The following is a 27346-nucleotide window of genomic DNA, read 5'->3' as shown; positions in this document are numbered from 1 at the left end:
AGCGGGAACGGAGACAGGGAGTGGGGACAGGGAATGGGAATAGGGAGCAGGAACGGGTACAGGGAATGGGGAGAGGGAGCGGTAATGGGGACAGAGAATGAAGACTGGAAGTGGGGACTGGGAATGGGAACAGGGATCGGGAATGGACACGGGGAGCGAGGACAGGGAATGGAAAAGGCACAAGGACTGGGCTGAGGAATACAGGAAAGGACTGGGAAGGGAAGCGGGAACGGGACTGGGAATACAGGACACGGACTGGGACTGGGGACAGGCATCGGTAATGGGAACAGGGATTGGGAATATGGTCAAGGACCAGGAGTGGGACTGGAAATACAAGATAGGGAGTGGGAATGATCCTCAGAACTAGGACAAGGACTGAGAATGGGACAGGGAATACAGGACAGGAATGGGATTGGCGCCATGGGCTGGGAACAGGGACAGGGAACAAAGAAGTGGAAATACGAGACAGGGCCTTGGAATGAGTCACAGAATGGGGACAGGGACCACGATTTGGCTTTGAAGTACCGGACTGGGACAGGGACGGGTAACACTGGACTGCGACCAGCAATAGGACCAGGAATGGGGACAGGGAGCAGGAATGGGACCAGGAATACGGGAGTGTTCCTGGGAATGTGGTACTGCAGGGATAGGGGACCTGGAATGGGATGGGCAATGGGAATATGGAAACAGGAGAGAGAAGATGGAAACAATAACTGGAGAGAGAATATGGGATGGGGATTAGGAAGGTGGGTCCGGGACAGGAAACGGGAATACAGGATTGGGACTGGGAATATGGCAATAATAGAGGGAATATGGAAATGAAATGAGGGCCCAGCAAAGGACCAGGAATACGAGAAGGGGAACAGGACAGGAAATATGGGACTGGGAATATGGGAAGGGCATCCAGAGACAACAGGCGCGGGAATGAGAGTGGGAATGGGATCTGAAATGGAATGGTAGCAGAAGAGGACCATGACTGGGGTGACACAGGAACGGGCAGGTGGCAAGGGGAGGGACAGCGAGGAGAAGGGATCCTGAACTAGGGACACTGAATACAAGGAGACAGTCCCAGGGCAGGGGGTCCTTGGTCAGCTACCCCTGAACCTCCGCCAGGGTCTCCCACTGCAGCCAGAGCTGCTCGGCCTGGGGAGCCCAAAGCCCTGAGAATGTCCTAATTTCCTGCCTGGAATCCTCAGCTCCCTTGAACCCAGCACTGTCCACATCCCCTGGAAGAGCCACCCATGTCCCCATCCAGGTCTTTGTTCAAAATTTTTTTTTTCACCCCGGTTTTGTGGGTTTTGAAAAGATAAAGAGAAATGTAAAGGAAATTACGGCCAAAGGGAGCCAGGAGGATGTGGAGCACCCAGCCAGGTCTGTGCCCAACACGGATCACCAGCACCGTGGATCACCGGGGCTCTGCCCACCGGGGGTGACTGGGGATCATCCGGGGGGATCCTCCCATGGGGGATGGAGCTGGAGCAGCGCACAAAGCTCTTCCTGCACTCGGGGCACTCGCAGGGCTTCCCTCACTGCTGGCTCCGTTGGTGTTGGGTAAAGGTTGAGCTGCTGGTGAAGATCTTCCGACACTGGGGACACCCGTAGGGCCTCTCCCTGGTGTGGATACGCTGGTGGGTGACAAGGTGGGCATTTTGCTTGAAGCCTTTCCCGCAGTCGGGGCAGCGAAAGGGCCTCTCACCCGTGTGTGTCCGCTGGTGCACGAGGAGGTGGGAACTTTTGGGAAAACTCTTCTTGCATTGGTCACACACGTAGGGCCTTTCCCCAGTGTGGATCATCTGGTGCAGAGTCAGGGTAGATCTCTGGGTGAAGCTCTTCCCACACTCTCCACATTCGTAGGGCCGTTCCCCCGTGTGGCTCCTCTGGTGGATGATCAGGTGGGAGCTCTGGCTGAAGCTCTTCCCACACTGGTCACACTCGTAGGGTCTCTCCCCGGTGTGGATGCACCGGTGGGTGACAAGGTGGGAGTTTTGCTTGAAGCCCATCCCGCAGTCGGGGCAGCGGAAGGGCCTCTCATCCGTGTGAATGCGCTGGTGCAGCAGGAGCTGGGAGCTGATGGGAAACCTCTTCTTGCACTGGTCACACTCGTAGGGCCTCTCCCCAGTGTGGCTTCTCTGGTGGACGATCATTTGGGATCTCCACCTGAAGCTCTTCCCACACTCCGAGCACTTGTGGGGATTCTCCCCATCCTGAGGCTACTCAGGGTCCCCCAGCTCCGAGCTGCGGCCGCCTCCCCGGCCCGGGGTGGATCTTTCCTGCTCGGGCCCCCGAGATCTGCGTTTGCAGCCCCTCCTCGTGCGGCATCTCCGTGGCTTTTCCTCCCCGTTGCGTTCCTGCGCCGTGGAGCCGCTCACAGCAGCCTCTCCCACCGGCTGCTGCCACGGGGATTTGTACTCCTTGGGCTCCGTGCTCAGCTCCGTGCCTGGGGGAGGAAGGACCAGGAGAGGATGGGATTTGCCTCTGTGCCACAGGGAAGGGCAAGGAGATCCCCCCGCGCATCCCCGGCAGGACGGCGTCGGCAGGGGGTTGTCCTGCAGCGGGGGGCCAGGCTGGGCTGCGAGATGGAGCAGCAGAGAGGGGGAAAGGGGCAATGACTTCCTTCTCACCTGCCTGCGGCTCCCGGGACATCTTCCTCTTCCTCGTGGCGCCCTCCTCCTACTCCTCCATCGGGCCGAGATTTGCCAAAGACAAATCCTGCTGTGGGGTAAAACAAGCGCTGAGCGCGTTGGGTTTGATGGTGCCGCTGCCCCGGCGCGGCTGCAGAAGTCAGCGCCCCTTTCAGCCCCGGGGGCCCGGACCCCGCTCATCTCCAGGCTCTGCCCGCCGGTACCGGGCGATCGCCACGTGGGACCCGCCGAGATCCCTCCAGGGCCATTTCCGGCTCGGCTTCGGGCTCCTGCAGGATCCGAACACGCCCTGGGCCGCACAAAAACCCTCCCGGAGAGCCCCGCGATGGATTCGGGGCGAGCTCCCCCTCCCCGCTCACCTGCGGGTTCCGGGGTGGGCGATGCTGCCGGAGCCGGGGGAGCTGCGGCCTGAGCGGGGGAACCGCGTGCTGCAGCTGCTGCCCCTCCTCTTCCTCCCGCCCCTGCTCTTTCTTTTCCTCCACTCTGTCCCTCCTCTTCTTGCTCCTCCTCTTCCTCCCGCTCCTCTCTTTCCCTTTCCTCTTCCTCCGGCTCGTCCTCCGCTCCCAGCCCGGCCCGGGCGGTGCCGACACCCAAAAGCAGCCGCGCTCTGCCCTGGGGGGGTTCCAAAGCGGCACCGGCAGCGATCCCGGGAGCACCGGGTATAAAATCGGGAGCGCTTTCCCTCCCAGTCTGGCTCTTACTGGGAGCACTGGGAGGGAACTGGGAGCAAACAGCGCCCGGACGCAGCTGCAGCCGGCGAGGGGCGGGGCCGAGCCACAGGGCGTGGTTATGCAAATCTGTGAGGGATCGCGCGCTGTGATTGGTGGGCGGGAGCAGGGCGGGGTTTGTCCTCAGACGTGAGGGGAGCGGGATCCGGAGCGATGGCGGCGGCGTCCGGTGAGAGGGGACAGGGAGCGGGAACGGAGACAGGGAGTGGGGACAGGGAATGGGGACAGGGAGCGGGAATTGTGACAGGGAATGGGGACTGGGAATGGGGACAGGGAGCGGGAATTGTGACAGGGAATGGGGACTGGGAATGGGGAGAGGGAATGGGAAAAGGCACCGGGTATGGAGAGAGGGATCAGCAATGTGAACCAGGAACGGGCACGGCACAGCAAATACCAGGCAGGGACTGGGAATGATCCATGGAATGGGAACAGGAACTAAGAATGGGACAGGGAATACCGAACTGGGACTGGGGCCAGGGAGCAGCAATATGGGAGAGGGATCTGGAATGCGGACTGGGACTGAGAATGGAGCTAGGAATGGGACTGGGAATGTGGAATGTAGGAGAGGGACCTGGAATGGCCATGATCGGGGATAGGAATAGGGAAACAGGAGAAATAGCATGGAAACGGCATCTGGACAGGAAATATGGGGTGTGGATTAGAAAGGAGGGGCCGGGATCAGAAACGGGAACACAGCAACGGGACTATAGGAACAGAGCAGGGAATATCAAACTGGAAATGCGGGTCTGGCACGGGGACCGGGAATACAGGAATGGGAGCAGGGAAGGGAATATGGGACTGGGAATATGGGAACGGCAACCAGACAGAGAATATGGGACAGGCAATGAGAGCGAGAATGGAATACGGACAGGGATGGGAGCAGGAAAGGAGCGGGAGAGGATGACACGGGAACAGGCAGGCAGCAAAGGGGTATCCTGGAAAGGGGACACCGGGACATGGGGACAGTTCCAGGGTAGGGGGTCCTTGATCAGCCCCCCTTGAACCTCCTCCAGGGTCTCCCAGCACAGCCAGAGCCGCTGGGCCTGGGGAGCCCAAAGCCCTGAGCTGCACTCACCTCCCTCGCACCAATCAAACCCCACATCCCCTGGAAGATCCCCCCATGTCCACATCCAGGTCTTCATTTTAAATCTTTATTTGACGCCCAGATTTCGGTGTTTCGAAAACAGAAATAGAAATGAAAAAGAAATCCAGGCCACAGGGAGCCAGGAGGATGTGGAATCCCCAGCCAGGTGTGTGCCCAACACGGATCACTGGCACCGCGGATCACCGGGGGTCACTGGGGATCATCCAGGGGGGATCCTCCCATGGGGGATGGAGCTGGAGCAGCGCACGAAGCTCTTTCTGCACTCGGGGCACTCACAGGGGTTCCCTTAATGGTGCCTCTGTTGGTGTTTGGTGAAGTTTGAGCTGCTGGTGAAGCTCTTCCCACACTGCTCACACTCGTGGGGCCTCTCCCCGGTGTGGATGCGCCGGTGCCTGACGAGGGAGGAGTTTTGCGTGAAGCCCTTCCCGCAGTCGGGGCAGCGGAAGGGCCTCTCATCCGTGTGAATGCGCTGGTGCAGGAGGAGATTGGAGCTGGTGGGAAACCTCTTCTTGCACTCCCCACACTCGTAGGGCTTCTTACCAGTGTGGATCCTCTGGTGGAGAGTCAGGTTGGAGCTTGTGCTGAAGCTCTTCCCACACTCCCCACACTCGTAGGGCCTCTCTCCTGTGTGGATCCTCTGGTGTGTGATCACGACAGAGCTGTGGCTGAAGCTCTTCCCACACTGGGGACACTCGTGGGGCCTCTCCCCGGTGTGGATGCGTCGGTGGCTGATGAGGTGGCACTTATTCCTAAAGCCTATCCCGCAGTCAGGGCAGCGGAAGGGCCTCTCCTCCGTGTGAATCTGCTGGTGCACGAGGAGGTGGGAACTTTTGGGAAATCTCTTCTTGCACTGGTCACACTCGTAGGGGCTCTCCCTGGTGTCGATGCGCCGGTGGAGAGTCAGGTGGGAGCTCTGGCTGAAGCTCTTCCCACACTGCCCACACTCATACAGCCTCTCCCCGGTGTGGATGCGCCGGTGGGTGACGAGGGTGGATTTATGCCTGAAGCCCATCCCGCAGTCGGGGCAGCAGAAGGGCCTCTCATCCATGTGAATGCGCTGGTGCCTGAGGAGCTGGGAGCTGGTGGGAAACCTCTTCTTGCACTCCCCACACTCGTAGCGCCTCTCCCCAGTGTGGCTCCTCTGGTGGACGATCAGGTGGCATCACCACCTGAAGCTCTTCCCACACTCCGAGCACTTGTGGGGCTTCTCCCCATCCTGAGGCTGCTCACGGACCCCCAGCTCCGAGCTGCGGCCGCCTCCCCGGCCCGGGGTGGATCTTTCCTGCTCGGAGCCCCGAGATCTGCGTTTGCAGCCCCTCCTCGTGCGGCATCTCCGCGGCTTTTCCTCCCCGTTGCGTTCCTGCGCCGCGGAGCCGCTCACAGCGGCCTCTCCCACCGGCTGCTGCCCGGAGCCCTCCAGGGCCATCTCCGGCTCGGCTTCGGGCTCCTGCAAGATCCGAACAGGCCCCGTCCCGCAAAAACCCTCCCGGAGAGCTCCGCGATGGATTTGGGGTGAGCTCCCCCTCCCGGCTCACCTGCGGGTTCCAGGCAGGAATTCCCTCCCGTTTTTCGTCTTCCTCCTCCTTCTCTGTCGCTCCTGTTCCCGCTCCACCTCTTCCTGCCGCTCCTGCTTTTCCTCTTCCTCCTCCTCTGTCCCGCCTCTTCCTCCCGCTCCTCCTCCGCTCTCAGCCCGGCCCGGGCTGTGCCGATACCCAAAAGCAGCCGCGCTCTGCCCTGGGCGGGTTGCAAAGCGGCCCCGCCCTGCGCGGTACCGGGAGCGATCCTGGGAGGAGCGAGAAGGAATTGGGAGCGCAAATCCGTCCTGTTATTGCTCTTACTGGGAGCACTGGGAGGGAACTGGGAGCAAACAGCGCCGGGAGGCGGCTGAAGCCAAATTAAAGGCGTGGTTATGCAAATCAAGGCTCGATCGCGTGCTGTGATTGGTGGGCAGGAGCAGCGCGGGGTTTCCAAGGTCAGGCGAGGGCGGGCTGGGGCCGTGAGAGGGCACAGGGAGCGGGAAAGGGGCACAGAGACCGCGGCAGGGACCCGTGATGAGAGCACGGGAACGGGACAGGGAAGATGGAAACAGCGACCGCAGAGAGAATATGGGATGGGGATCAGAGTTCCAAAGTGCTCCAGTGAAACCCAAACGGGGCTGCGAGCTCTGCAGCTGGGCCTCCCCTGGGCTGCTGCGGCCCAGGGCCCAAAGGCTGGAGCTGCAGCCTTGCTCCTGTGGCAAGAACAGGAGGCTCCTGCAGGCCCGTGTGCCCTGCATGGCCCCAGCAGCAGGGAGGGCTGTGAGGCACAGCGGGTGCTGGCAGGAGGGGCTGCTGTGGCCAGCTGGGCCCTGTGAGAAATGCCCAAAGCCTTGTGCTGTGTGCAGCTGGGCAAGGGCAGCAGCAGGGCTGAAGGGTTCGTGTGCCACAGGCAGGCCGAGCTGGGGAGCCCTGAGGGCCCCATGGGGGAAGCGGGAATGGGAACTGGGGACAGGGAATGGGAATGGGACCAAAAATACCGAACTACAACTGGGAATGGGATAGCAAATATGAGACATGGACTGAGAATTTGACATGGAATACTGAACTTGCACGAGGAATGACACTGGGAATGGCACTGGGAATAGGGACAAGGCTTGGTAATGGGGACAGGGACCGGGAATAGGACTGGAAATATGAGACAGGGACTGGGAATGATACTGGTAATGGGGACAGGAATCAAGAACAGGAGAGGGAATATGGGACCTGGACCGTGAATGGAGAGAGGATATCGGACTGGGAATGGGATCGGAAATGGGGACAAGGACCAGGAATTACAACTGGAAATGAGGACAGGGACTGGGAATGGGACTGGAAATATGAGACAGGGACTGAGAATGATAGAAGGAATGGGGACAGGGATGAAGAATGAGACCAGGAATACTGGATAGCAACTGGGAATGGGGACAGGGACTGGGAATGGGGACAGGGACTGGGAATGGAAACAAGATTGGGACTGGGAATGCAGCCGGGAATGGGACTGGGAATGAGGACAGGGACCAGGAAGGAGGACATAGACCAGGAATGGGACTGGAAATATGAGACAGAGATGGGAATTCTGAGACAGAGATTCCCCAGAGATGGGAATGATACTGGTGATGGGGACAGGGACCAAGAATGGGACCAGAAGTACCAAACCAGGACTGGGCATGGGACCAGGAATATGGGACAGGGACATGGAATGCGACGGGGAACAGGAATATGGGAAGAGCACAAAGAACATGGATAGAGCAAGTGTAGAGAGATTATGGGATGGGGATTAGGAAGGTGGGGCCGGGATCAGAAATGGGAATACAGTCATGGGATTGGAAACATGGGAACAGGACAGGGAATACAGCAATGGAAATGAGGGGCTGGCAGAGGGCCCAGCAAAGAGACCTGGAATACGATAACAGGAACAGGGCAGGGAATATGGGACTGGAAATACAGGAATGGTAACCAGACAGAGAATACAGGACAGGGAATGAGATGGAGGATGAGGGATGAGATGGGAATGGGACCCAGACTAGGATGGGATAAGAACAGGACCTGGAGTGGAGTGACACGGGAATGGGCAGGGAGCAAGGGGAGTGAGAGCGGAGAGAGGGCTGTACTGGACAGGCGACATCAGGAACTGGGATGGGGGGCGTGGGGAGAGTTCCAGGGCAGGGGGATCCTTGATCAGCTGCCCAGAACCTCCACCAGCATCTCCCAGCAAAGCCAGAGCCCAAATTCCTGAGCAAAACCCAGGAAACCTCCACTCTCTTACACTCCGCATTCACCACATACCCTGGAAGATGCCCCCAAGTCGCCATCTACGTCTTTGTTGAACATCTTTATTTTTACCTTGAATTTGGGTGTTTTGAAAGGACAAAGAGAAATGAAAAGAGAATCCAGGTCACTGGGAGCCAGGAGGATGAAGAGCCCTCATCCAGGTGTCTTCCCCACACAGATCACCAGCACCAGGAATCACCAGGGCTCTGCCCACCAGGGGTCCCTGGGGATCATCCAGGGGGGATCCTCCCATGGGGGATGGAGCTGGAGCAGCGCATGAAGCTCTTCCCACACTTGGGGCACTCGCAGGGCTTCCCTCAGTGCTGGCTCCGTTGGTGTTTGGTCAAGGTTGAGCTGCTGGAGAAGCTCTTCCCACAATGCTCACACTTACAGGGCTTCTCCCCAGTGTGGGTGCGCCGGTGCCTGACGAGGTTGGAGTTTCGCTTGAAGCCCTTCCTGCAGTCGGGGCAGCGGAAGGGCCTCTCATCCGTGTGAATCCGCTGGTGCTTGAGGAGATCAGAGCTGGTTGGAAACCTCTTCTTGCATTGGTCACACTCGTAGGGCCTCTCCCCGGTGTGGATCCTCTGGTGGACAGTAAAGTGGGAGCTCTGGCTGAAGCTCTTCCCACACTCCCCACACTTGAAGGGCCTCTCCCCTGTGTGGATTCTCTGGTGAAGGATCAGATTGGAGTTGTGAATAAAACTCTTCCCACACTCCCCACACTCGTACAGCTGTTCCCTCTTGCCACACTTGTAGGGCCGTTCCCCCTTGTGGATCGCCTGGTGGCGTATCAGGTTGGAGCTCCGGATGAAGGTCTTCTGACACTGCTCACACTCGTAGAGACCCTCCCCGGTGTGTCTCCTCTGGTGGGCAATCAGGGTGGAGCTCCGGCTGAAGCTCTTCCCACACTCCCAACACTCATAGGGCCGTTCCCCTGTGTGGCTCCTCCGGTGGGCAGTCAGGGTGGAGCTCTGGGTGAAGCTCTGCCCACACTCGGGACACTCGTAGGGCCTCTCCCCGGTGTGGATGCGCCGGTGGGTGATGAGGACAGAGTTGTGCTTGAAGCCCATCCCGCAGTCGGGGCAGACAAACGGCCTCTCATCTGTGTGAACCCGCCGATGCTGGAGGAGACTGGAGCTGGTCTGAAACCTCTTCCTACATTTATCACACTCAAAGGGCATCTCCAGAGTGTGGATGACCTTGTGGCAGACCAGGTAGGATCTCCGCCTGAAGCTCTTCCCACATTTTGAGCACTTGTGGGGCTTCTCCCCATCCTGAGACTTGTCAGGGACCTCCAGCTCCGAGCTCCGGCCACCTCCGCGGCCCAGAGTAGATCTTTCCTCCTCAGATGCTCGAGATCTGCGTTTGCAGCCCCTCCTTGTGCGGGATCTCCGAGGCTTTTCCTCCATGTTGGATTCCTGCACTGTGGAGTTCCTGAAAACGGACTCTTCCATGAGGTTCTGCTGTGGGGATTTGTCCTTCCTGGGCTCCGTGCTCAGCTCCTTTTCTAGGGAGGAAGGACAAGGAGAAGATGGGATTTGCCTCCGTGCTACAGCGAAGGGCAAGGAGATCCCCCCGGCAGGACGGGGTCGGCAGCGGGGTTGTCCTGCAGCCGGGGCCAGGCTTGGCTGGGACATAGAGCAGGAGGGAGGGGGAAAGGGGCACTGACTTCCTCCTCACCTGCCTGCGGTTCCCGGGACATCTTCCTCTTCCTCGCGGCCCCCTCCTCCTTCATCGCGCCAAGGTCTGGGAATCTGAAATCCTTTTTTGGGGGGGAAAACAAGGGCTGAGCACGTTGGTTTAGCTGGTGCCGCTGCCCAAGTGCAGCTGCAGAAGTCAGCGCCCCTTTCAGCCTCGGGGGGCCCGGACCCCGCTCATATCAGGGCTCCCCCACTCCTCCATTCTGGCCAGTCCCCCTGCTCTGGTATCGCCCCTTTGCGTTCCCCCTGCTCCGGGGCTGCCGCGTTCCGCCCCGTCTCTCCTCAAACCCGATATCGCCGCTCTGCCCGCCGGTACCGGGCGATTGCCACGTGGGAATCCCCAAAATCCCTCCAGGGCCGTTTCTGGCTCGACTTTGGGGTTCTGCAAAATTCAAAAATCTCCGGACCCCTAAAAGAGCCTCCCGGAGCCCCCCCCCCACTCCCCCGATGGATTTCGGACGACCTGTCCCTCCCCGCTGACCTGCGGGTTCCGGGGCGGCGATGCTGCGGGAGCCGGGGCAGCGGCGGCCTGAGGGGGCAGCCGAGGGAACCGCGGGCTCTTGCTGCTGCTGCTGATCGTCCTCCCGCTCCTCCCGCTCCTCCTCTTCCTTTTCCGCCTCCTTTGTCGATGCTGTTCATTCTCCTCCTCTTCCTCCCGCTCCTCCCTTTTCTTCTCCTCCTCCTCCTCTCCCGCTCCTCCTCCTTCCCAAGCCTAGAGCGGGAGGTGTCGACATCCAAAAGCAGCCGCGCTGTGCCCTGGGGAGAATTCCAAAGGGACTGCGCCACGCGCGGCACTGAGAGCGATACTGAGAGCACCGGGAGCGATCCTGAGAGAAGCGAGAAGGAGTCGGGAGCGCTTTTCCTCCCAGTCTGGCTCTTACTGGGAGCACTGGGAGGGAGCTGGGAGCAAACAGCGCCCGGAGGCGGCTGCAGCCGGCGCTGGGCGTGGCCAAGGCAGATGGCGTGGTTATGCAAATCGAGGAGCCATCGCGCGCTGTGATTGGTGGGCGGGAGAGGCGCGGGGTTTCTTCGGGCCGGTGAGGGCCCGGGCAGGGCCGGAGCGATGGCGGCGGCGTCCGGTGAGAGCGGACGGGGAGCGGGAATGGGGACAGGAATGGTGGCAGGGACTGGCAATGGGGACTGGGAATCGGGACAGAGGGCGGTAGTACGGGACCGAGAGCAACAATGGGACCGGAAATACGGGACTAGAGGCGGGAATGTGGCCAACGACTGCGAATGCGACCGGGAATTGGGGACGGGGACTGGGAATCGTGGCAGCAATGGGGACAGGGATCGGGAATGGGAGCGCGAATGGGCTCTGGCACCGGGAATGCGGGACACGATCGGGTATGGGGACCGGGACTGGGAGTGGGACAGAGAATGGGGACAGGACTAGGAATAGGGACAGGGGCCGAGAACGGGACCAGGACCGGGAGAGGGATTCAAAATACGAGAAAGGGACTTGGAATGAGACCGGGAATGAGGACAGGGATTAGGAGTGGGACCAACAATCTGGGACTGGGCCTGGGACAGGGAATACGTGAGTAGGAGCAGGAATGGGAGTGGGGATGGGGATAGTGACCGGGAATGGCACTGGGAACGGGAATGTATGAACAGGACAGGGAAGATGGAAACAGCGACCGCAGAGAGAATATGGGATGGAGATCAGAGTTCCAAAGTGCTCCATTAAACACATTTGGGGCTGCGAGCTCTGCAGCTGGGCCTCCCCTGGGCTGCTGCGGCCCAGGGCCCAAAGGCTGGAGCTGCAGCCTTGCTCCTGTGGCAAGAACAGGAGGCTCCTGCAGGCCCGTGTGCCCTGCATGGCCCCAGCAGCAGGGAGGGCTGTGAGGCACAGCGGGTGTGTCCTAGTTTAGGACAAAATTCCACAACTCCCTCCCCCACCACCGGGTTCGGGAGGAATTTCCTCAGAGGAGAAAGTGGAAAAAACTTGTTTATTGAGAAACAACGAAAAAAAGAAACACTCCCCAACACAAGGAAAACAGTCCGAGATAACAGCAAATGTTTTCACCAGTCCAAGAGAGGGTGAGCAGTCTCTGCTGGGGAGGGTGCCAAAGCTTCTTTCAGGTGCAGACTCCGGGGGGTTTTCCCTTGATGTTCCTGAAATCAGGGCCCAAAGCAGGTCCGATGTCTTCAGGGAAGAGAGGAAGGAAAGAAGGGGAAAGACAAAAACAGAAAAATGGCAAAAAAGCAAGGAAAAAGCAGAAAGCAAGAGAGCAAAGCCAGCAAAGCAGCCTAAAGCTAGCAGCAAGCCAGAAGCAAGCAGCCGGGGGAGGGGCTCAGCCACAGACAAAACAAACTGAGAGCACGGGAACAGGGGAAAAAAAAAAACAAAACCCACGATTTGGGATACAAAGCATGAAAATGTCCTGTCACCCCAGGACATTCCACCCCTTATCCCATATCGTGAACATGTTACTGAACACAATAAAAAAAACCTTTCTTCTCACTTGCTCAAACCTTCCACACTTCCACATTTCCTTCCATCTTACTTGCTCAGACCTTTGACACTTTCACGTTTCCTTCTGTCTCATATCTGTATGATCTAACGTACAGACAATGGTGGTAACGCTCAGTAAACAATGATATCATCCCACAATCAGATCTCCCTGAGGTACACAACGTGTTGTCCCATCTTTCTGCATTATCCACCAGGTATAACCTGGTCCTTGAGCAAAGACAATCCCACGAATGGGTTTGCCTGTACTCAAGGCAGGATTAATCCATACTGTCTTCCCCAACAAACCTCTGACATGGGCCACTGGGACTTTATCTCCATCTACTATATTAAGGGGCTCAGACTGGGCAGGACCTGCTCGGTTGGTGGAACCTCGAGTGTTAACTAACCAGGTGGCTCTTGCTAAATGCTGCTCCCAGTTCTTGAAAGACCCCCCACCCAGTGCTTTCAAAGTGGTTTTTAACAATCTATTGTACCTCTCCACTTTACCTGCAGCTGGTGCATGGTAGGGGATGTGGTACACCCACTCGATGCCATGTTCCCTAGCCCAGTTGTTAATAAGATTATTTTTAAAATGAGTCCCATTGTCTGACTCAATCCTCTCAGGAGTACCATGCCTCCAAAGGACCTGCTTTTCAAGGCCCAGGATGGTGTTGCGGGCTGTAGCATGAGACACGGGGTAGATTTCCAACCATCCCGTAGTGGCTTCTACCATGGTTAGCACATGGCGCTTGCCTTGGTGGGTTTGAGGCAGCGTGATGTAATCAATCTGCCAAGCCTCCCCATACTTGTACTTGGACCACTGCCCCCCATACCAGAGGGGCTTCACCCGCTTGGCCTGTTTAATGGCAGCACACGTCTCACAGTCATGAATAACCTGAGAAATGCTGTCCATGGTTAGATCCACCCCTCGGTCTCGTGCCCACTTATAGGTGGCATCTCTACCCTGGTGGCCTGAGGCATCATGGGCCCATCGTGCTAGGAACAGCTCTCCTTTGTGCTCCCAGTCAAGATCTATCTTCAACTCCCCTATCTTTGCAGCCTGATCTACCTGCTGATTGTTCTGCTGCTCCTCATTAGCTCTGCTTCTAGGGACATGGGCATCTACATGGCGAACCTTCACAGGTAGTTTCTCTAACCGGGTAGCGATGTCTTTCCATTCTTCAGCAGCCCAAATTGGTTTTCCTCTGCGCTGCCAGTTCGCCTCCTTCCATCTCTTCAGCCATCCCCACAGAGCATTGGCTACCATCCAGGAATCAGTATAAAGGTAAAGTTTTGGCCACTTCTCTGCTTCAGCAATGTCCAGGGCCAACTGAATGGCTTTGAGCTCTGCGAGTTGACTCGATCCACCTTCTCCTTCGATAGCTTGTGCGACTTGTCGTGTGGGGCTCCATACGGCTGCTTTCCACTTCCGGTTCATCCCCACAAGGCGACAGGAACCATCAGTAAAAAGAGCGTAGCGTGTGTCTTCTGCCGGCAGTTGGTTATACGGTGGAGCTTCTTCAGCACGGGTCACTTGCTCTTCTCCCTCTTCACCAGTGAGACTGAAGCTTTCACCTTCAGGCCAATTGGTAATTACCTCCAGAATCCCAGGACGATTTAGTTTCCCAATTTGGGCGCGCTGTGTAATGAGGGCAATCCACTTGCTCCATGTAGCATTGGTAGCATGGTGGGTGGAGGGAACCTTTCCTCTAAACATCCACCCCAGCACGGGTAGTCGAGGTGCCAGGAAGAGTTGTACCTCGGTACCAATCACTTCTGAAGCAGCTTGGACTCCTTCATACGCGGCCAGGATTTCTTTCTCTGTTGGGGTGTAGTTGGCTTCAGACCCTCTGTAGCTCCGACTCCAGAATCCCAATGGTCGGCCTCGGGTCTCACCAGGCACCTTCTGCCAAAGGCTCCAGGACAGGCCATGGTTCCCGGCTGCAGAGTAGAGCACGTTCTTCACCTCTGGTCCTGTCCTGACTGGGCCAAGGGCTACCACATGAGCAATCTCCTGCTTGATCTGGGCAAAGGCTTGCTGCTGTTCAGGGCCCCAATAGAAATCATTCTTCTTACGGGTAACCAAGTAAAGAGGGCTCACAATCTGACTATATTCAGGAATGTGCATCCTCCAGAAACCTATAGCACCTAAGAAAGCTTGTGTTTCCTTCTTGTTGGTTGGTGGGGACATAGCTGTGATTTTGTTGATGACATCAGTAGGAATCTGGCGCCGTCCATCTTGCCACTTCACTCCCAGGAACTGGATCTCCCGAGCAGGTCCCTTAACTTTACTTTTCTTAATGGCAAAGCCAGCTTCCAGGAGAATTTGGATGATTTTCTCTCCTTTCTCAAACACTTCTGCTGCTGTGTTTCCCCACACAATGATATCATCAATGTATTGTAAATGTTCTGGAGCCTCACCCTTCTCTAGCGTAGTCTGGATCAGTCCATGGCAGATGGTGGGACTGTGCTTCCACCCCTGGGGCAATCGGTTCCAGGTGTACTGCACGCCCCTCCAGGTGAAAGCAAACTGAGGCCTGCATTCTGCAGCCAGAGGAATGGAGAAAAATGCGTTAGCAATGTCGATTGTGGCGTACCACTTTGCTGCCTTGGACTCCAGCTCGTACTGGAGTTCCAGCATGTCCGGCACAGTGGCGCTCAGCGGTGGAGTCACTTCATTCAAAGCACGGTAATCCACGGCCAATCTCCATTCTTCTTCAGATTTACGCACAGGCCAGATGGGACTGTTGAAGGGTGAGTGGGTTTTGCTGACCACCCCTTGGCTCTCCAGCTCTCGGATCATCTTGTGGATGGGGATCACAGCATCTCGATTTGTTCGATACTGCCGGCGATGCACTGTCGAGGTGGCAACAGGTACTCGTTGCTCTTCTACCTTCAGGAGTCCTACTGCAGATGGGTTCTCTGACAGTCCAGGCAAGGTGTTCAATTTCTTAATGCCCTCTGCCTCCACAGCAGCTATTCCAAAAGCCCATCTGAACCCCTTAGGGTCTTTGTAATAGCCATTCCTGAGATAGTCTATGCCCAGAATACTCGGAGCCTCTGGGCCAGTCACAATCGGATGTTCCTGCCACTCCTTCCCAGTCAGGCTCACCTTGGCTTCCAACAGGGTCAATTCTTGTGATCCCCCCGTCACACCGGCAATGGAAATAGGTTCTGTTCCCTCGTGTTCCGATGGCATTAGGGTACACTGAGAACCGGTATCAACCAAAGCTTTATATTTCTGTGGCTTTGATGTGCCAGGCCATAGAACCCATCCTGTCCAAAAAACTCGGTTTTCCCTAACCTCTACCTGGCTAGAGGCAGGGCCCCTCTAAGCCTGGTTATCCTTCTTTCCTGAGACATATGTCTTGGAGGTTCCTTCAAGGGGATCGGACAAGTCATCATCATCATTATGCCTGACAGTTCGAGTACGGGCAACTGGAGCTGCTTCCCTTTTCCTGCCTTCCTTCAATTCACGCACCCGTTGTGCCAGAGCAGCAGTAGGCTTCCCATCCCATCTCCTCATGTTTTCTCCAGACTCACGTAGGAAGAACCACAACTCAGCTCGTGGGGTGTACCTTCTCTCCCCAACAGAGGAACGTCTGCGTTGGATACTAGGGCCTCTAATTTGTACAGCTGAGATTTGGAGGAGGTCCTCCTTAATCTCTTCCCTGAGTTTCTTACGACTTTCCTCTATTTTATCTTCTAATTTCTGCAGTCGTGTTTCCACAGCTGCAATTCTGGCATGAGTCGGGCCATGTACAGCATCTGCATATGCCCGAAGCTTCTTTGCCATATCGAGCACAGTCTCATATACCTCATCCTGCTTCATTATTGCTAGAGCAGAAGCGTATTCAGGTGGCCCAAGGCGCACAAGTTTCCTCCACATTACAGGTGTGCACGGTACTAAGTCCGGATTCCTAGTTGTTATATCATCTGAAAAAATGATCTCTACCACTGCCATCTCCCTCAGGCGTTGGATCCCCTGTTCTATGGTCTTCCACCGTGTCTGCTGAATATAGAGGTCATCTGCACACAGGTATCTTTGTGCTACGCTGTCCAGGACCCGTTCCCAGAGGCTGTGAGGGCTAGCCCTCCTCATCATGCCTTGGTCGATGACAGGATCATGTGACAGGGATCCTAAATGCCTCGCTTCAGTGCCATCCAGAATGGTAGCCTCCCCTGCCGCATCCCAAAGGCGGACTAGCCAACTAATTATAGACTCATCGGGCTGTCGCCTATAATCCTTCCTTAGGCCTCGAAGGTCCTTCAGGGAGAAGGAATCAATATTGGCTCCGGAATCTATGCCACTTGCTGTGGTCTCTGATTTTGGTGAGGGTCCTTCTCTTGGATCATCATCATCCTCCACCCTTCGGTCAGTCTTGCTTTTGCACTTTCCACCTTTTGTATTTGCAGCAACAGCCATTGGTTGGGGCTTACTGTCTGGTTTAACTACTGGCCTGGATCCTGGGATGTTTGCTGCAGCCTGAGTGACTGGGACAGTAACTAATTTATCTCCCTGTTCCCTTTCCTCTGTCTGCTGCCCCACAGTATCTAGCAGGGTGCGATAAGCATGTGCCAGGGCCCAGCTCACTGCAATGATCCTTTCCTCCTTAGTGTTACCATGGCACCTCTCTTTCAGATACTTTACCACCTCAGCTGGGTTCTGAATTTGTTCAGATGGGAAGTCCCAGACTACAGGGTCAGAAAACTCCTTTAAACTTTGGCCCATATCCTCCCATTTCCCACACCACTCAGGATTATTCACCCTTGGTTTTACTCCTAAATCAGGAGTCTCACCAGCCCCTCTAGAATCTCAGCCTTCATCTTATATAAACTGCAGACAGTATAAAGAAAGCTTACTAAATTAAATGCCAGAAAGATGGTGTCCTTGGCAGTCAGAGAGGACCAAACATTTTCTAATAGAGATGTAAACAATTCAGAGGAGAAGAAGGAGAGCAAAGGCCGAAAAGCCTCCTCCCCTGCATCTCCCCTAACAAACTGAGTACACAGACACAACCATGAACCATCCATTCCTGGAACCGATAACAATATTTTTATAAACCTCTTGCAAATCATCACAACCAAGCCCAGCCCAATAAATATTCTGGTTAGTGTCCCTCTACTACAAAACTACGCATTAGGGACAATACCGGAGCTATTTCTGGATAAGAAAATAAACCTAGGGACCACAAAGGTATTAAAACTTCAAAGAACCCTAATGTCCAGAAATAGAGGCAGGCTTTCACTCCAAGTGACATTATAACTTCAAAAAGAGACATACCAATATGCCCACAAAACAACTGAAACCAAAATATTATTAGAATAACGTTTTTTCCACTTTGTATGATCGCTTTCCCGTATGGGCCACCAAAAATGTATGTCCTGGTTTAGGACAAAATTAGGGAAAAATCTCCACAGCTCCCTCCCCCACCACCGGGTTTGGGAGGAATTTCCTCAGAGGAAAAGTGGAAAAAACTTGTTTATTGAGAAACAACAAAAAAACACTCCCCAACACAAGAAAAACAGTCCGAGATGACAGCAAATGTTTTCACCAGTCCAAGAGAGGGTGAGCAGTCTCTGCTGGGGAGGTGCCAAAGCTTCTCTCAGGTGCAGACTCCGGGGGGTTTTCCCTTGACGTTCCTGAATCAGGGCCCGAAGCAGGTCCGATGTCTTCAGGGAAGGGAGGAAGCAAAGAAGGGGAAAAACAAAAGCAGAAAAATGGCAAAAAGCAAGGAAAAAGCAGAAAGCAAGAGAGCAAAGCCAGCAAAGCAGCCTAAAGCTAGCAGCAAGCAAGCCAAAAGCAAAGAGCCGGGGGAGGGGCTCAGCTATAGACAAAACAAACTGAGAACATGGGAACAGAAACACACGATTTGGGATACAAAGCATGAAAGTGTCTTGTCACCCTAGGACAACTGGGAATGACTGTGATCATTCTGAGGGTGATTGGGAGCAGCTCTGAGGAACTGGGATCATGTTAGGAGGAACTGGGAAGAAGTGGCAGTGACTGGGTGCATGCTGAGGATGATTGGAAGGAACTGTGCTTATACTGGGATGAACTCAGATCGTGCTGGAGATGACTGGGATCATACTGGCAGCGAATGCAACTACACTGAGGTTGAGTGGGAGTGGTTGTGAGCAAATGGGATCATGCTGGAAGGAACTGGGAATGACTGGGAATATGCTGGAAGGAACTGAGGTACACTGGGAGACACTGGGAGATGCTGGAACAAAAGTGAGAGTGAAGGAGAGCAACTGGAACCATGTGGGGTGCAACTGGTTCCTACTGGCAGTGACTGGGAGCACACTGGGCTCATTTTTGGATCATACTGGGAGTGACTGGGCTAACACTGGGAGTACCTGAGAGAACATACCATGCCCATCATCCACCCTACTGGGAGCGACTGGGGGCATGCTGGGAGCAAATGGCATCGTACTGGGACTGACTGGGTTGATCCAGCTGGAGACAATTAGGACCATACTAGGAGTGATTGGAAGCAATTGGGATTATACTGGGACCATCCTGGGAGTGCTGGCCTATGACTAGGATCATACTGGAGGTTACTGGGATCACATTGGTGTTGAAAGGGAACAACTGGGATCACACTTGGAAGTACCTGAGAGAAACTGGGATCATGCTGCAAGCAAATTGAAGTAACTGGGAATGACTGAATGCATGCTAGAGGCAACTGGGATATTCTGGACGTGACTGGGATTATACTGGGATAACTATCACCTTACTGAGGCCACTGGAGCCACTCGGAATGACTATGGACATGCAGAGGGCAACTGGGATATACTGGGAGTGTCTGTAACCATGCTGGGGTGACTGGAAGCACACTGGGAACAGCTGGGCCTGTGCTGGGTGAGACTGGGATCCCACTGAGGGTGACTGGAATCCTACTGAGATTGAGTGGGAGTGGCTGTGAGCAAGTGGAATCATGGTGAAAGCAACTGGGAGGAGGTGGGAGTGACTGGGAGCATGGTGGGAGTGGCTGGGACATACTGGGAGAGACAGGGATCATACTGAAGGCTACTGGGGTCATGCTGGCATTGCCAGGGAGCAACTGGGATCACACTGGGGGTCACTGGCATCCTCCTGGGATTTACTGGGATCATACTGGGAGTGGCTACAATCACAGTGGGATTATCTTGGGTGTGAATGGTCTTTGACTGGGGCTTACTGGCAGCTACCAGGCCCATGCTGGGAGCCAACCGTGGAGAGCCTGGGAGCAACTGGGAATGATAGGATGCATGCTGGTAACAACTGGGATATACTGGGAGTGACTGGGCTAATCCTGGGGGCAAGTGAACCATGCGGAGGTAACTGGGAGTGTCTTGGAATGACTATGGACATGCTGAGGGCAACTGGGATATACTGGGAGTGTCTTGAACCATACTGGAGGAGACTGGGAACATACTGGGAGTGACTGGGATTAACTGGGATTTACAGAGCCTTCACTGGGGACAACTGGAAGTGATTCCCCCTTTCCCCCCAGCCGTCTCTCGGGCACTGTCACACCTGCCCGGAGCAGCGCGATGGCTCCAGCGCTGGGGCTGGGGGGGCAAGGGGGGAGTGGGACCCCCGGCCCCGGGACCCTGAACCGCCATTCCTGGCACCAGGACCCCCCTGCTCCCCTTATCCTGCACAGGGACCCCCTTGAATCCCCTATTTCTGGACATCAGGACCCCCTGCTCCCCTTTTCCTGGCCATCCCCTGTCTCCCAGCCTCCAGAGTTCCCTTGTGCTTGACCCTGGGATGCACTGGAACATCTTGGACCCCAATTCCTGCCTTTCCCAGCCCCACCTTTCTGCAAAACCAGAGACCCCCTGAACTCTCCAAACATCCTGGGTGTCCCCACCCTAGTGCCCCCTTTTCTGAGAAATCCTGGACTCCCCTTTCCTGGGCACCAGGACCCCCTGGGACTCCCTTCGACATCTCCAAGATGCTCTTTTACCCCTTTGCCCAGCACTGAGACCCCCCTGCACCCCTTATCCCGCACCAACACAACCTTTTCCCAGCCACCCCGCCTTTCCCAGCCCCCAGCCCCTATTTTCCTCACACTGAGGAGCCCTGGCACCCCCTTTCCTGAGCACAGGATTCCCTGGACACCCCATCCCACTTCTCCCAGTCCTTTCACTCCCTTTCCCTTACTCTGAGCCTCTGAACCTCCTTCCCAGCTCTCCCAGCTCTACAAGTCCCCCCTTTCCTTGACCAGTTGAGCCCCCTGGATCCCCAAACTCTCACTTTGAACCCCCCACCCCAGCTCCTCCAAATCTCTGTGTCCCCCCAGTTCTCCACTCGTTGCAGTACCAGGAAGTGGCACAGTCAGAGCCCAGCCCAGGGGTCCCCCAGTCCTTGGCTGTGGGGGACATGGATGGGACACCCTGTGAGCGCTGGGACAGCGAGCGGGGCTGGCTTGGGCTGCAGAGAGCGGGGATGGCAGCGGGAGCTGAGCCAGGATATTGGGATGGCCAGAGCTGGGATATTGGGATAGCCAGAGCTGGGACATTGGGATAGCCAGAGCTGGGATACTGGGAGAGCCAGAGCTGGGATATTGGGAGAGCCAGAGCTGGGATATTGGGAGAGCCAGAGCTGGGATATTGGGAGAGCCAGAGCTGGGATATTGGGAGAGCCAGAGCTGGGATATTGGGATAGCCAGACCCGGCTCAGGGAGAAGAACCAGCATGAGGCTCACAGTGACCTGGAGACGGGGCTGGTACAACCAGAGCAGGGGGAGTGGGGGGAGCCAGGGGCTGGGCTGGGATCTGTGGGGCTGGGAGAATCTCTGGGAGTGGGATGGGATCTCTGGGCTGGAATGAGAATCCAGGGAGCTGCAAGGGTCTCTGTGGGGCTGGGACACGACTCCATGGGTCTGTTCTGTCCTCGTTCTCAGGTCTCCACATGGTTCACGTGGTTTCCAGCTGCACCCTCCTGTCCAAGGGAGTGTCCATGGATCCCACCAGTACAGGTACAATGGGTGGGATTTCATCTCCTTCCAGCTGGGATCCGGGAGCTTTGCAGTGTCCGACGGTGCCACCTGGATCACCCAGAGGTGCTGGGAATGCAAAGGGATCGTGGTGGAGCAGATGAAGCATTAGCTGGGACATACCTGTGTGGAAGAGCTCCCAAAATACATCAGCTGTGGTCAGGAGGCTCTGGAGCACCAAGGTGGGTGTGGGAGGGGGGAGAGAATTCCTCTGGGAGTGTGGAATTCAGGAAGGGGTCTTGGGAATGCAGAAATTGCCATGGAATTTCCATGGCCAGATCTCACTCTCATCCCAGTCAGGTGAGAATTCCATGGATGGACACCCCCAACCCACTGCCATGGGAATTCCACTGGGAAATGATTTGAATTGATGACCAATCAAATGCCAGCAGTTGTCTAATTAGCAAATTTGCACTGTTTAAACAAATCTTTGGGTGGCTTTAACTAAAGCATCAGGCTTAGACAACATCTGTTTTTCCTATACATCCCTAGGAAAGACATTTTTCACCTGTTTAGTTTGCATGCCAGTAGATGCTTGGCCAGTTCCAGTCACCTTCCCCAGGCATCTTCTGATCCTGAAGAATTAGACATCCATGGCTCTGTAAACATCACCTTTTGTGCCAAATGTAGCTATAGAGAGAGAAATCAATCTTCAGTCAAGGATGTTTCTCCCTAGCACTCCAGGGAGTGGTAAGTCCAGCAAAGGAAAGCTGTGAAAACAGTTTTCATGGTTCAAACATGGTTCAAACAAGAGGGGGAGATGTTGGAACCCTGGAAATTTAGAATTTCAGCCTTTCTGTGCTAAAAGGCACTGACCCTCAAGCAAGAACTACATTTGACCTGAGGCCGTAGAACAGGCTTCCAAAATTGAGTGATAGCTCTGGGATTATGGGTGTGTAGGTTGAATAGAATTGTGTGATATCACAGGAAGGAAAATTTAGGGTTTACGATTTAAGTATATGGTTTTATATATGAAGCAATATGGAGGATTTAGGATGTAGGCTATGTTCTTCTTTATTCACCTTCTTCTTCATTCACCTTCTTCTTCATGGTTTTGGGTGTTTTATTTCCAGTTGGGTGAAAAGATCCACATTGCAAATATTTGGTCTCTGGTTATTGGGTGAAAAGTATAAATAATACAGGTGTCATCTCGTTATTGGATAAATAGTGCTTAAAAGACCTTAAGTTAGAGGCACAGACATTTTTCACTTGTTAGCAGAGCTGACGGTTCCTGAGACTGTAACATAGATAAGAATTAATAAACATCTGAGTCTGAACAAGAGCTCCATCTCCCGAGTATTAATCCTGGCTCTAACAGAAGATAACAAATCCACCAGCAGTGAAATGAGAAGCAGTCCCTGCTGGGATTCCATGGGACACAAATCCCAATCCTGTCCCCAGGCTGGCTCTGTTGTGCCTGTGGCAGCGCCAGGGGAGTGCCCTGTCCCTGCCCTGAGCCCAGCACGAGCCTTTCCTTGGGTGTTCTCTGCCCTGCCCAGGGCAGGAGGGCACTGCCAGATCGGCTTTGGTGGCCCCGGGCACCCGGCCAGGCTCCAGCCCCTGCAGGGGCTCCTTGGGAATGTTCAAGAGCAAAGCTTCAAGCAAACAACAGTTTCTGGAGGGGCTTCTCCCCCTTGGCCTGTGCTGGGAGCCCAAGGGCAACAGCCCGGGCAGAACAGCCCAAAGTGCTGGAGCTGAGTGTCCCTGGGCCAGGCTGTGTTCCCTGGCTGTGCCCTGTCCCTCAGCTGTGCCCTGTCCCTCAACTGTGCCCTGTCCCTCACCGGTGTATCCCTGTGTATCCCTGTGTTCGAGTCCATCCCAGCCTGTCCCAGTGCATCCCGGTCTCTTCCCAGCAGCCGCCGCCCTTTCCCGGATCCTTCCCCTTCCGCCCCCGGAGCTGCCGCCGGACGCCCCCCCAAGACGCTGCCGGGGCTCGGGGGCTTCGTCTTGGGCTTCGTCTGCCGGGGCTGGGGCTCGGCCTCCTCTGCAGGAGAAGGTGAGGGGGGGTCCCCGGGGTCGTTTTCCCCCCTCGGAGCGCATGTGACTCCCCCATGTCCCCCCAGGCTGGGGTCACCCCCTTTTCTCTCCCCACAGCTCCTGACCCAGCTCCTGCTCCCCCCTGGGAGGGGCTTTGGGGAGTCCCTCTGGGACCCCTGGAATCCCATTCCTGGACACTGGGACCCCCCCACATCTCCTTCCCCAGCTTCGTGACCCCCTGCACCCCCTTATCCTTCACCGACACCCCCCTGCACCCCCTTTCCCGGGGATCCTCCTCTCCCAGCCCCTGCACCCCGTGTTTCTGTCACCCCGGGGACCCCCGGACCCCCATTCCCGCCCAGCCCGGGGCACCGCACCCCCAGGCCTCCCTTTCCTGGGAAACCCGAGCTGGGCACGGGGCTCTGCAGCCGCTCGGGGATTGATGATCACCCGAAGGAAAGGGAGAGCACAGGACAGAGCGAGAGCAGGAGATTGGCAATCAGGGATGGCAGTCCCAGCGCCCAGTCCTGCTCCGCCGGGGCCGGGAGCCGCAGCCGCAGGAGAAAATGGATCGGCGGCTGGCGGTGCTTGCCGGGCTTTGGGCCGAAGGCAGCGGGTTCCAGGCTGGCTTTGAGCGCAGGCCCCGGGAGTTTAGCACAGCCCGGCGTGGGGGTCCCGCAGTGCGTGGCCGAGGAGGGTCCCGGGGGATGCCAGGAGGGGATTCCGGGGGATTCCCTGGAATTCCGCCCTGCCCTCCCCCCGCGCTCCCTCGGGCACTTTCGCTGCCGCGTTCCCCACCCTTCCCTGCCGAGATCTGCCCGGTGACCGGTGACGACACAGAAGACGCGCGCTGCCATTGGCGGGCAGGAAAGAGCGGCGCCAATGGCGGGGCCGGAGGAGGCCCTGGGGGCGGGGCCGGTGCTGTGGGCGGGGCCGCAGCGGAGCAGCGCGATGGCTCCAGCGCTGGGGCCGGGGGCACTCCCGGGGCCCCGAGAGGGCTGTGAGAGGTGAGGGGGGCACCGGGCAGCGGGAGTCTGTGATCGCCCATTCCGGAACACCGAAGGGCCCCTAAACTCCCATTCCTGGACGCCGCGATCCCCCCGAACGCCCATTCACGTACGCGGGTTCCACCCTGAACCCCATTATCCGGTACCAACAACCCCCGAACCCCTTTCCCGGCCATCTCCCCTCTCCCAACGCCCTGAGCTCCATTTTCCTTGACCCAGATACCCCCTGGACCCCTATTCCTGCCTTTCTCAACACCCAGCCCCTCCTTTCCTCAACGCTGAGGACATCCGGGACCTCTATTCCCAGCTATCCCGGGTTTCCTCGCCTTGTGCTGGGAGTGGGGACACCGGGGACCCTTGGAGCTCCTGTTCCTGGATACAGGGACCCCCTTAACCCCACCCATTCCACCTCTACCCCTCCCAAGCATCTCCTTTTCTCAATCCTGGAATCCCGAAAACCTTTTCCAGGTTCTCCCAGTTTTCCCCGTTCCCCCTTTCTTCCACCCGTGATCCCCCAGTTCCCCCAAATCTCCGTGTCCCCCCAGTTCTCCTCTCGCTGCGCTCCCTGCCCGTGGCGCTGCCGGAGCCCGGCCCGGGCTTCCCCCGTTGGTGTCCGTGGGCTCCCTGGATGGGATCCCCTTCCAGCGCCGCCACAGCCAGCGGGGCCGGGCGGGGCCGCAGCCGCCGGGGATGGCGGCCGGAGCCGAGGCGGGATCTGGGCACAGGCAGAGGCAGCGCAAGGAGCGGCACCGGCACGGGGCCAGCAGGGAGCTGCAGATGCTGCAGGAGCGGCACAGCCAGAGCGGGGCTCAGCGCGGGGAGCCGGGCCTGGGGGATCTGTGCGCCTGCGATGGCAACTGTGGCACTGCCCTGGGGATCCCTGGGGCTGGGCCGGCATCTGGGGCACTGGGATGTGCATCCATGCGGATCCAAGGGGCTGGGATGAGGCTCTGTGTGTCTCCATCACATTCTGGGGCTCCATAGGGCTGGAATGGGGCTCTGTAGGGCTAGGACACAATTCTGTGGGTTTCCGTGGATCCAATCCGTCCCCAGGTCTCCACACACTGCAGGAGGTTCCCGGCTGGGACCTCCTGTCCCACGGGAGCATCCACGGATCCGATGGGCTCGGCTCTGAGGGGCGGGAATTTCACTCCATCCAGGTGGGATTCGGGGGACTCGCGGTGGCAGACGGCGCTGCCCAGGTCACCAAGAGGCGCTGGCAACAGGATGAGATTGGGGCTGAGGAATTACGAAACCCCCTGGGGCACACCTTCGGGGGAATGTCTCTGGAAATATGTCAGTGATGAAAACAGAAGGGGAAGAAAACCATGGAAGTTCCCTAATGTAGTGCTGTGCCTGGGGTGTTCTGCCCAGTGTGGCAGACAGTGAGAAAGACTCCTAGGCTGCCACTCATCACAGCTCTCAGGGTTTTAGGTGAGATGCTTGCAGCAGATCCAGTGGTGAGGGGAGTTCAGGGGGGTCCCTTAGCATTTGGAGATCCCAAATATCTAATGGGAGTTCCCATTAGATTTGTGGAGAACCCCCTGGCCACCCAGGATCTCCCTGAACACGCTGATGCTGCCCGTGCACAGTGAGAAGGTTCAGACCCAGCACAGGCTCCCAGCTCTGTCACCCAGGCATCACCCAGGTACCCCCAAACCCTCCCAAGAACCCTCAACTGCCCCAGGACATCCCAACCTCCTCCTGGATCCTGAAAACATCATTGGAACCCTCCAAAACTTCTCCAGTAGTCCAAAACCCCGCACAGAGTCCTCCAAACCCTCTAAGAACATCAGAATTCCCACAGAACCTCCCAACACTCCCCCAGAATCACCTTCTGAAGGTTTATACCTGACACGGGGTCCAATCTCTGTCACCAGCAGATACCCTAAAACAGCCTTGGGATTCCCAGTCCCACCCCCACAATTGCCAAAACCTCGGCCTTTGGGGCCCCTAAACACCCCCCCAAAACCACCGTGACCCCAAACAGCACCAAGAACCATGAACTCCCCCCAGGAGCTGCTCATGAAGGTTTATACCCAGCACAGGGCCCCCATTGCCATCCCCTAAATACCCCCAAATCCACACAAGACCCCGAACCCTCCTTGGGGCTCTGTTGCCAGAATCAAGGGGAGTGGTGTTGCCCTTTTATGGGGAGTTCTAGAGGGGTTTGACTATAGGGGGCTCTTCAAGCAGTGATGGTAGAGAGAACCCCAAAACCCCACCCTGGGGGGAAAAACATCCCCTGCAGTAGCTTGTAGTGGAGGTCCCCCTAAAAATGCAGTTTAAGCCATCATGATCCGTCCTTAGGATGGGCTTCTGGAGCTGCAGCCACACAAACATCCTAAAACCCTATGAAAAAACACTTGTAGTGATGGGATGCCCCTCAAAAAAACTTAAAAAGAGAACGACTCATCTTTAAATGGGACCAGAATGCCCTTAAGCACCCTCAAAGAGGGACAGGATCCCATCCTCTGCTGGGGCCTCTCCGAGGCAGGAACGCTCCCCTTTGCTGCTCTCAGGGGAGCCCTGAACGACGACAGGTCCTGGGCTGAGCCCCCCACTCAGCCGGGGGTGAGGAGGGATCGGGGAGGGCTGGGACAAGACCGGGAATGCCACATGTTATACAGGAAAGGACTGTGAATGTGCACAGGGATTCGGAGAATGGACAGGGACTGGGAATGGACATGGAAAAAGGAGGCAGGGACTGGGAAGGATACTGGGAATGGGGACAGGGCCTAAGAATGGATCAGGGAATATGGGACACAACCAGGGTTGGGGACAGGACCTGGGAATGAGGACAGGGCCTGAGAATGGGACTGGAAATAGGTGACAGGGACTGGAAATGATACAGGGAACAGGGACAGAGAGCAAGAATGGGAGCTGGAATACCAGAATGGGACAGGAAATTCAGGACTGAGACCAGGAATGGGACAGCGTATGGAGAGCGA

General features: G+C 56.6%; 2 protein-coding genes and 1 pseudogene across 3 annotated transcripts; 1 reads left to right on the top strand and 2 right to left on the bottom strand.

Moving 5' to 3' along the window:
- The window catches only part of LOC134563112 (zinc finger protein 345-like), a 147136-nt pseudogene that overhangs the window by 1688 nt on the left and 118102 nt on the right, over window positions 1-27346 (bottom strand).
- LOC134563086 (zinc finger protein 239-like) lies at window positions 8312-11544 on the bottom strand. Of its 2 annotated transcripts, XM_063420884.1 has the most exons (3): window positions 10445-11544; window positions 9944-10025; window positions 8312-9770 (listed from the first exon to the last, which is right to left on the bottom strand). In XM_063420884.1, the coding sequence occupies exons 2-3, from the start codon at window positions 9996-9998 to the stop codon at window positions 8581-8583; spliced, it is 1245 nt and encodes a 414-aa protein (XP_063276954.1). In that variant the 5' UTR covers window positions 9999-10025; window positions 10445-11544; the 3' UTR covers window positions 8312-8580. The 2 variants fall into 2 exon arrangements, with proteins under 2 accessions (XP_063276954.1, XP_063276955.1); XM_063420885.1 differs by lacking the exon at window positions 9944-10025 and having other exon boundaries at window positions 10445-11537.
- LOC134563058 (major histocompatibility complex class I-related gene protein-like) lies at window positions 11027-22087 on the top strand. Its single transcript, XM_063420831.1, is given in 3 exon segments — window positions 11027-11042; window positions 20689-20895; window positions 21246-22087. Coding segments are annotated over 3 exon segments (693 nt in total). The 3' UTR covers window positions 21716-22087.

The sequence above is a fragment of the Prinia subflava genome, chromosome 33 (genome assembly GCF_021018805.1).
Source record: "Prinia subflava isolate CZ2003 ecotype Zambia chromosome 33, Cam_Psub_1.2, whole genome shotgun sequence".
NCBI lineage: Eukaryota > Metazoa > Chordata > Aves > Passeriformes > Cisticolidae > Prinia > Prinia subflava.
The sequence above is the reverse complement of the archived record's forward strand: the minus strand, read 5'-3'. Positions and strand labels throughout refer to the sequence as shown.

Excerpts from the sequence above, each read along its gene's own strand:
- LOC134563086 (XM_063420884.1), bottom strand. The coding sequence starts at position 9,998 with ATGAAGGAGGAGGGGGCCGCGAGGAAGAGGAAGATGTCCCGGGAACCG. Across the intron at positions 9,771-9,943 it reads GTCCCGGGAACCGCAGGCAG|AAAAGGAGCTGAGCACGGAG; the intron begins GTGAGGAGGAAG and ends CTTCCTCCCTAG.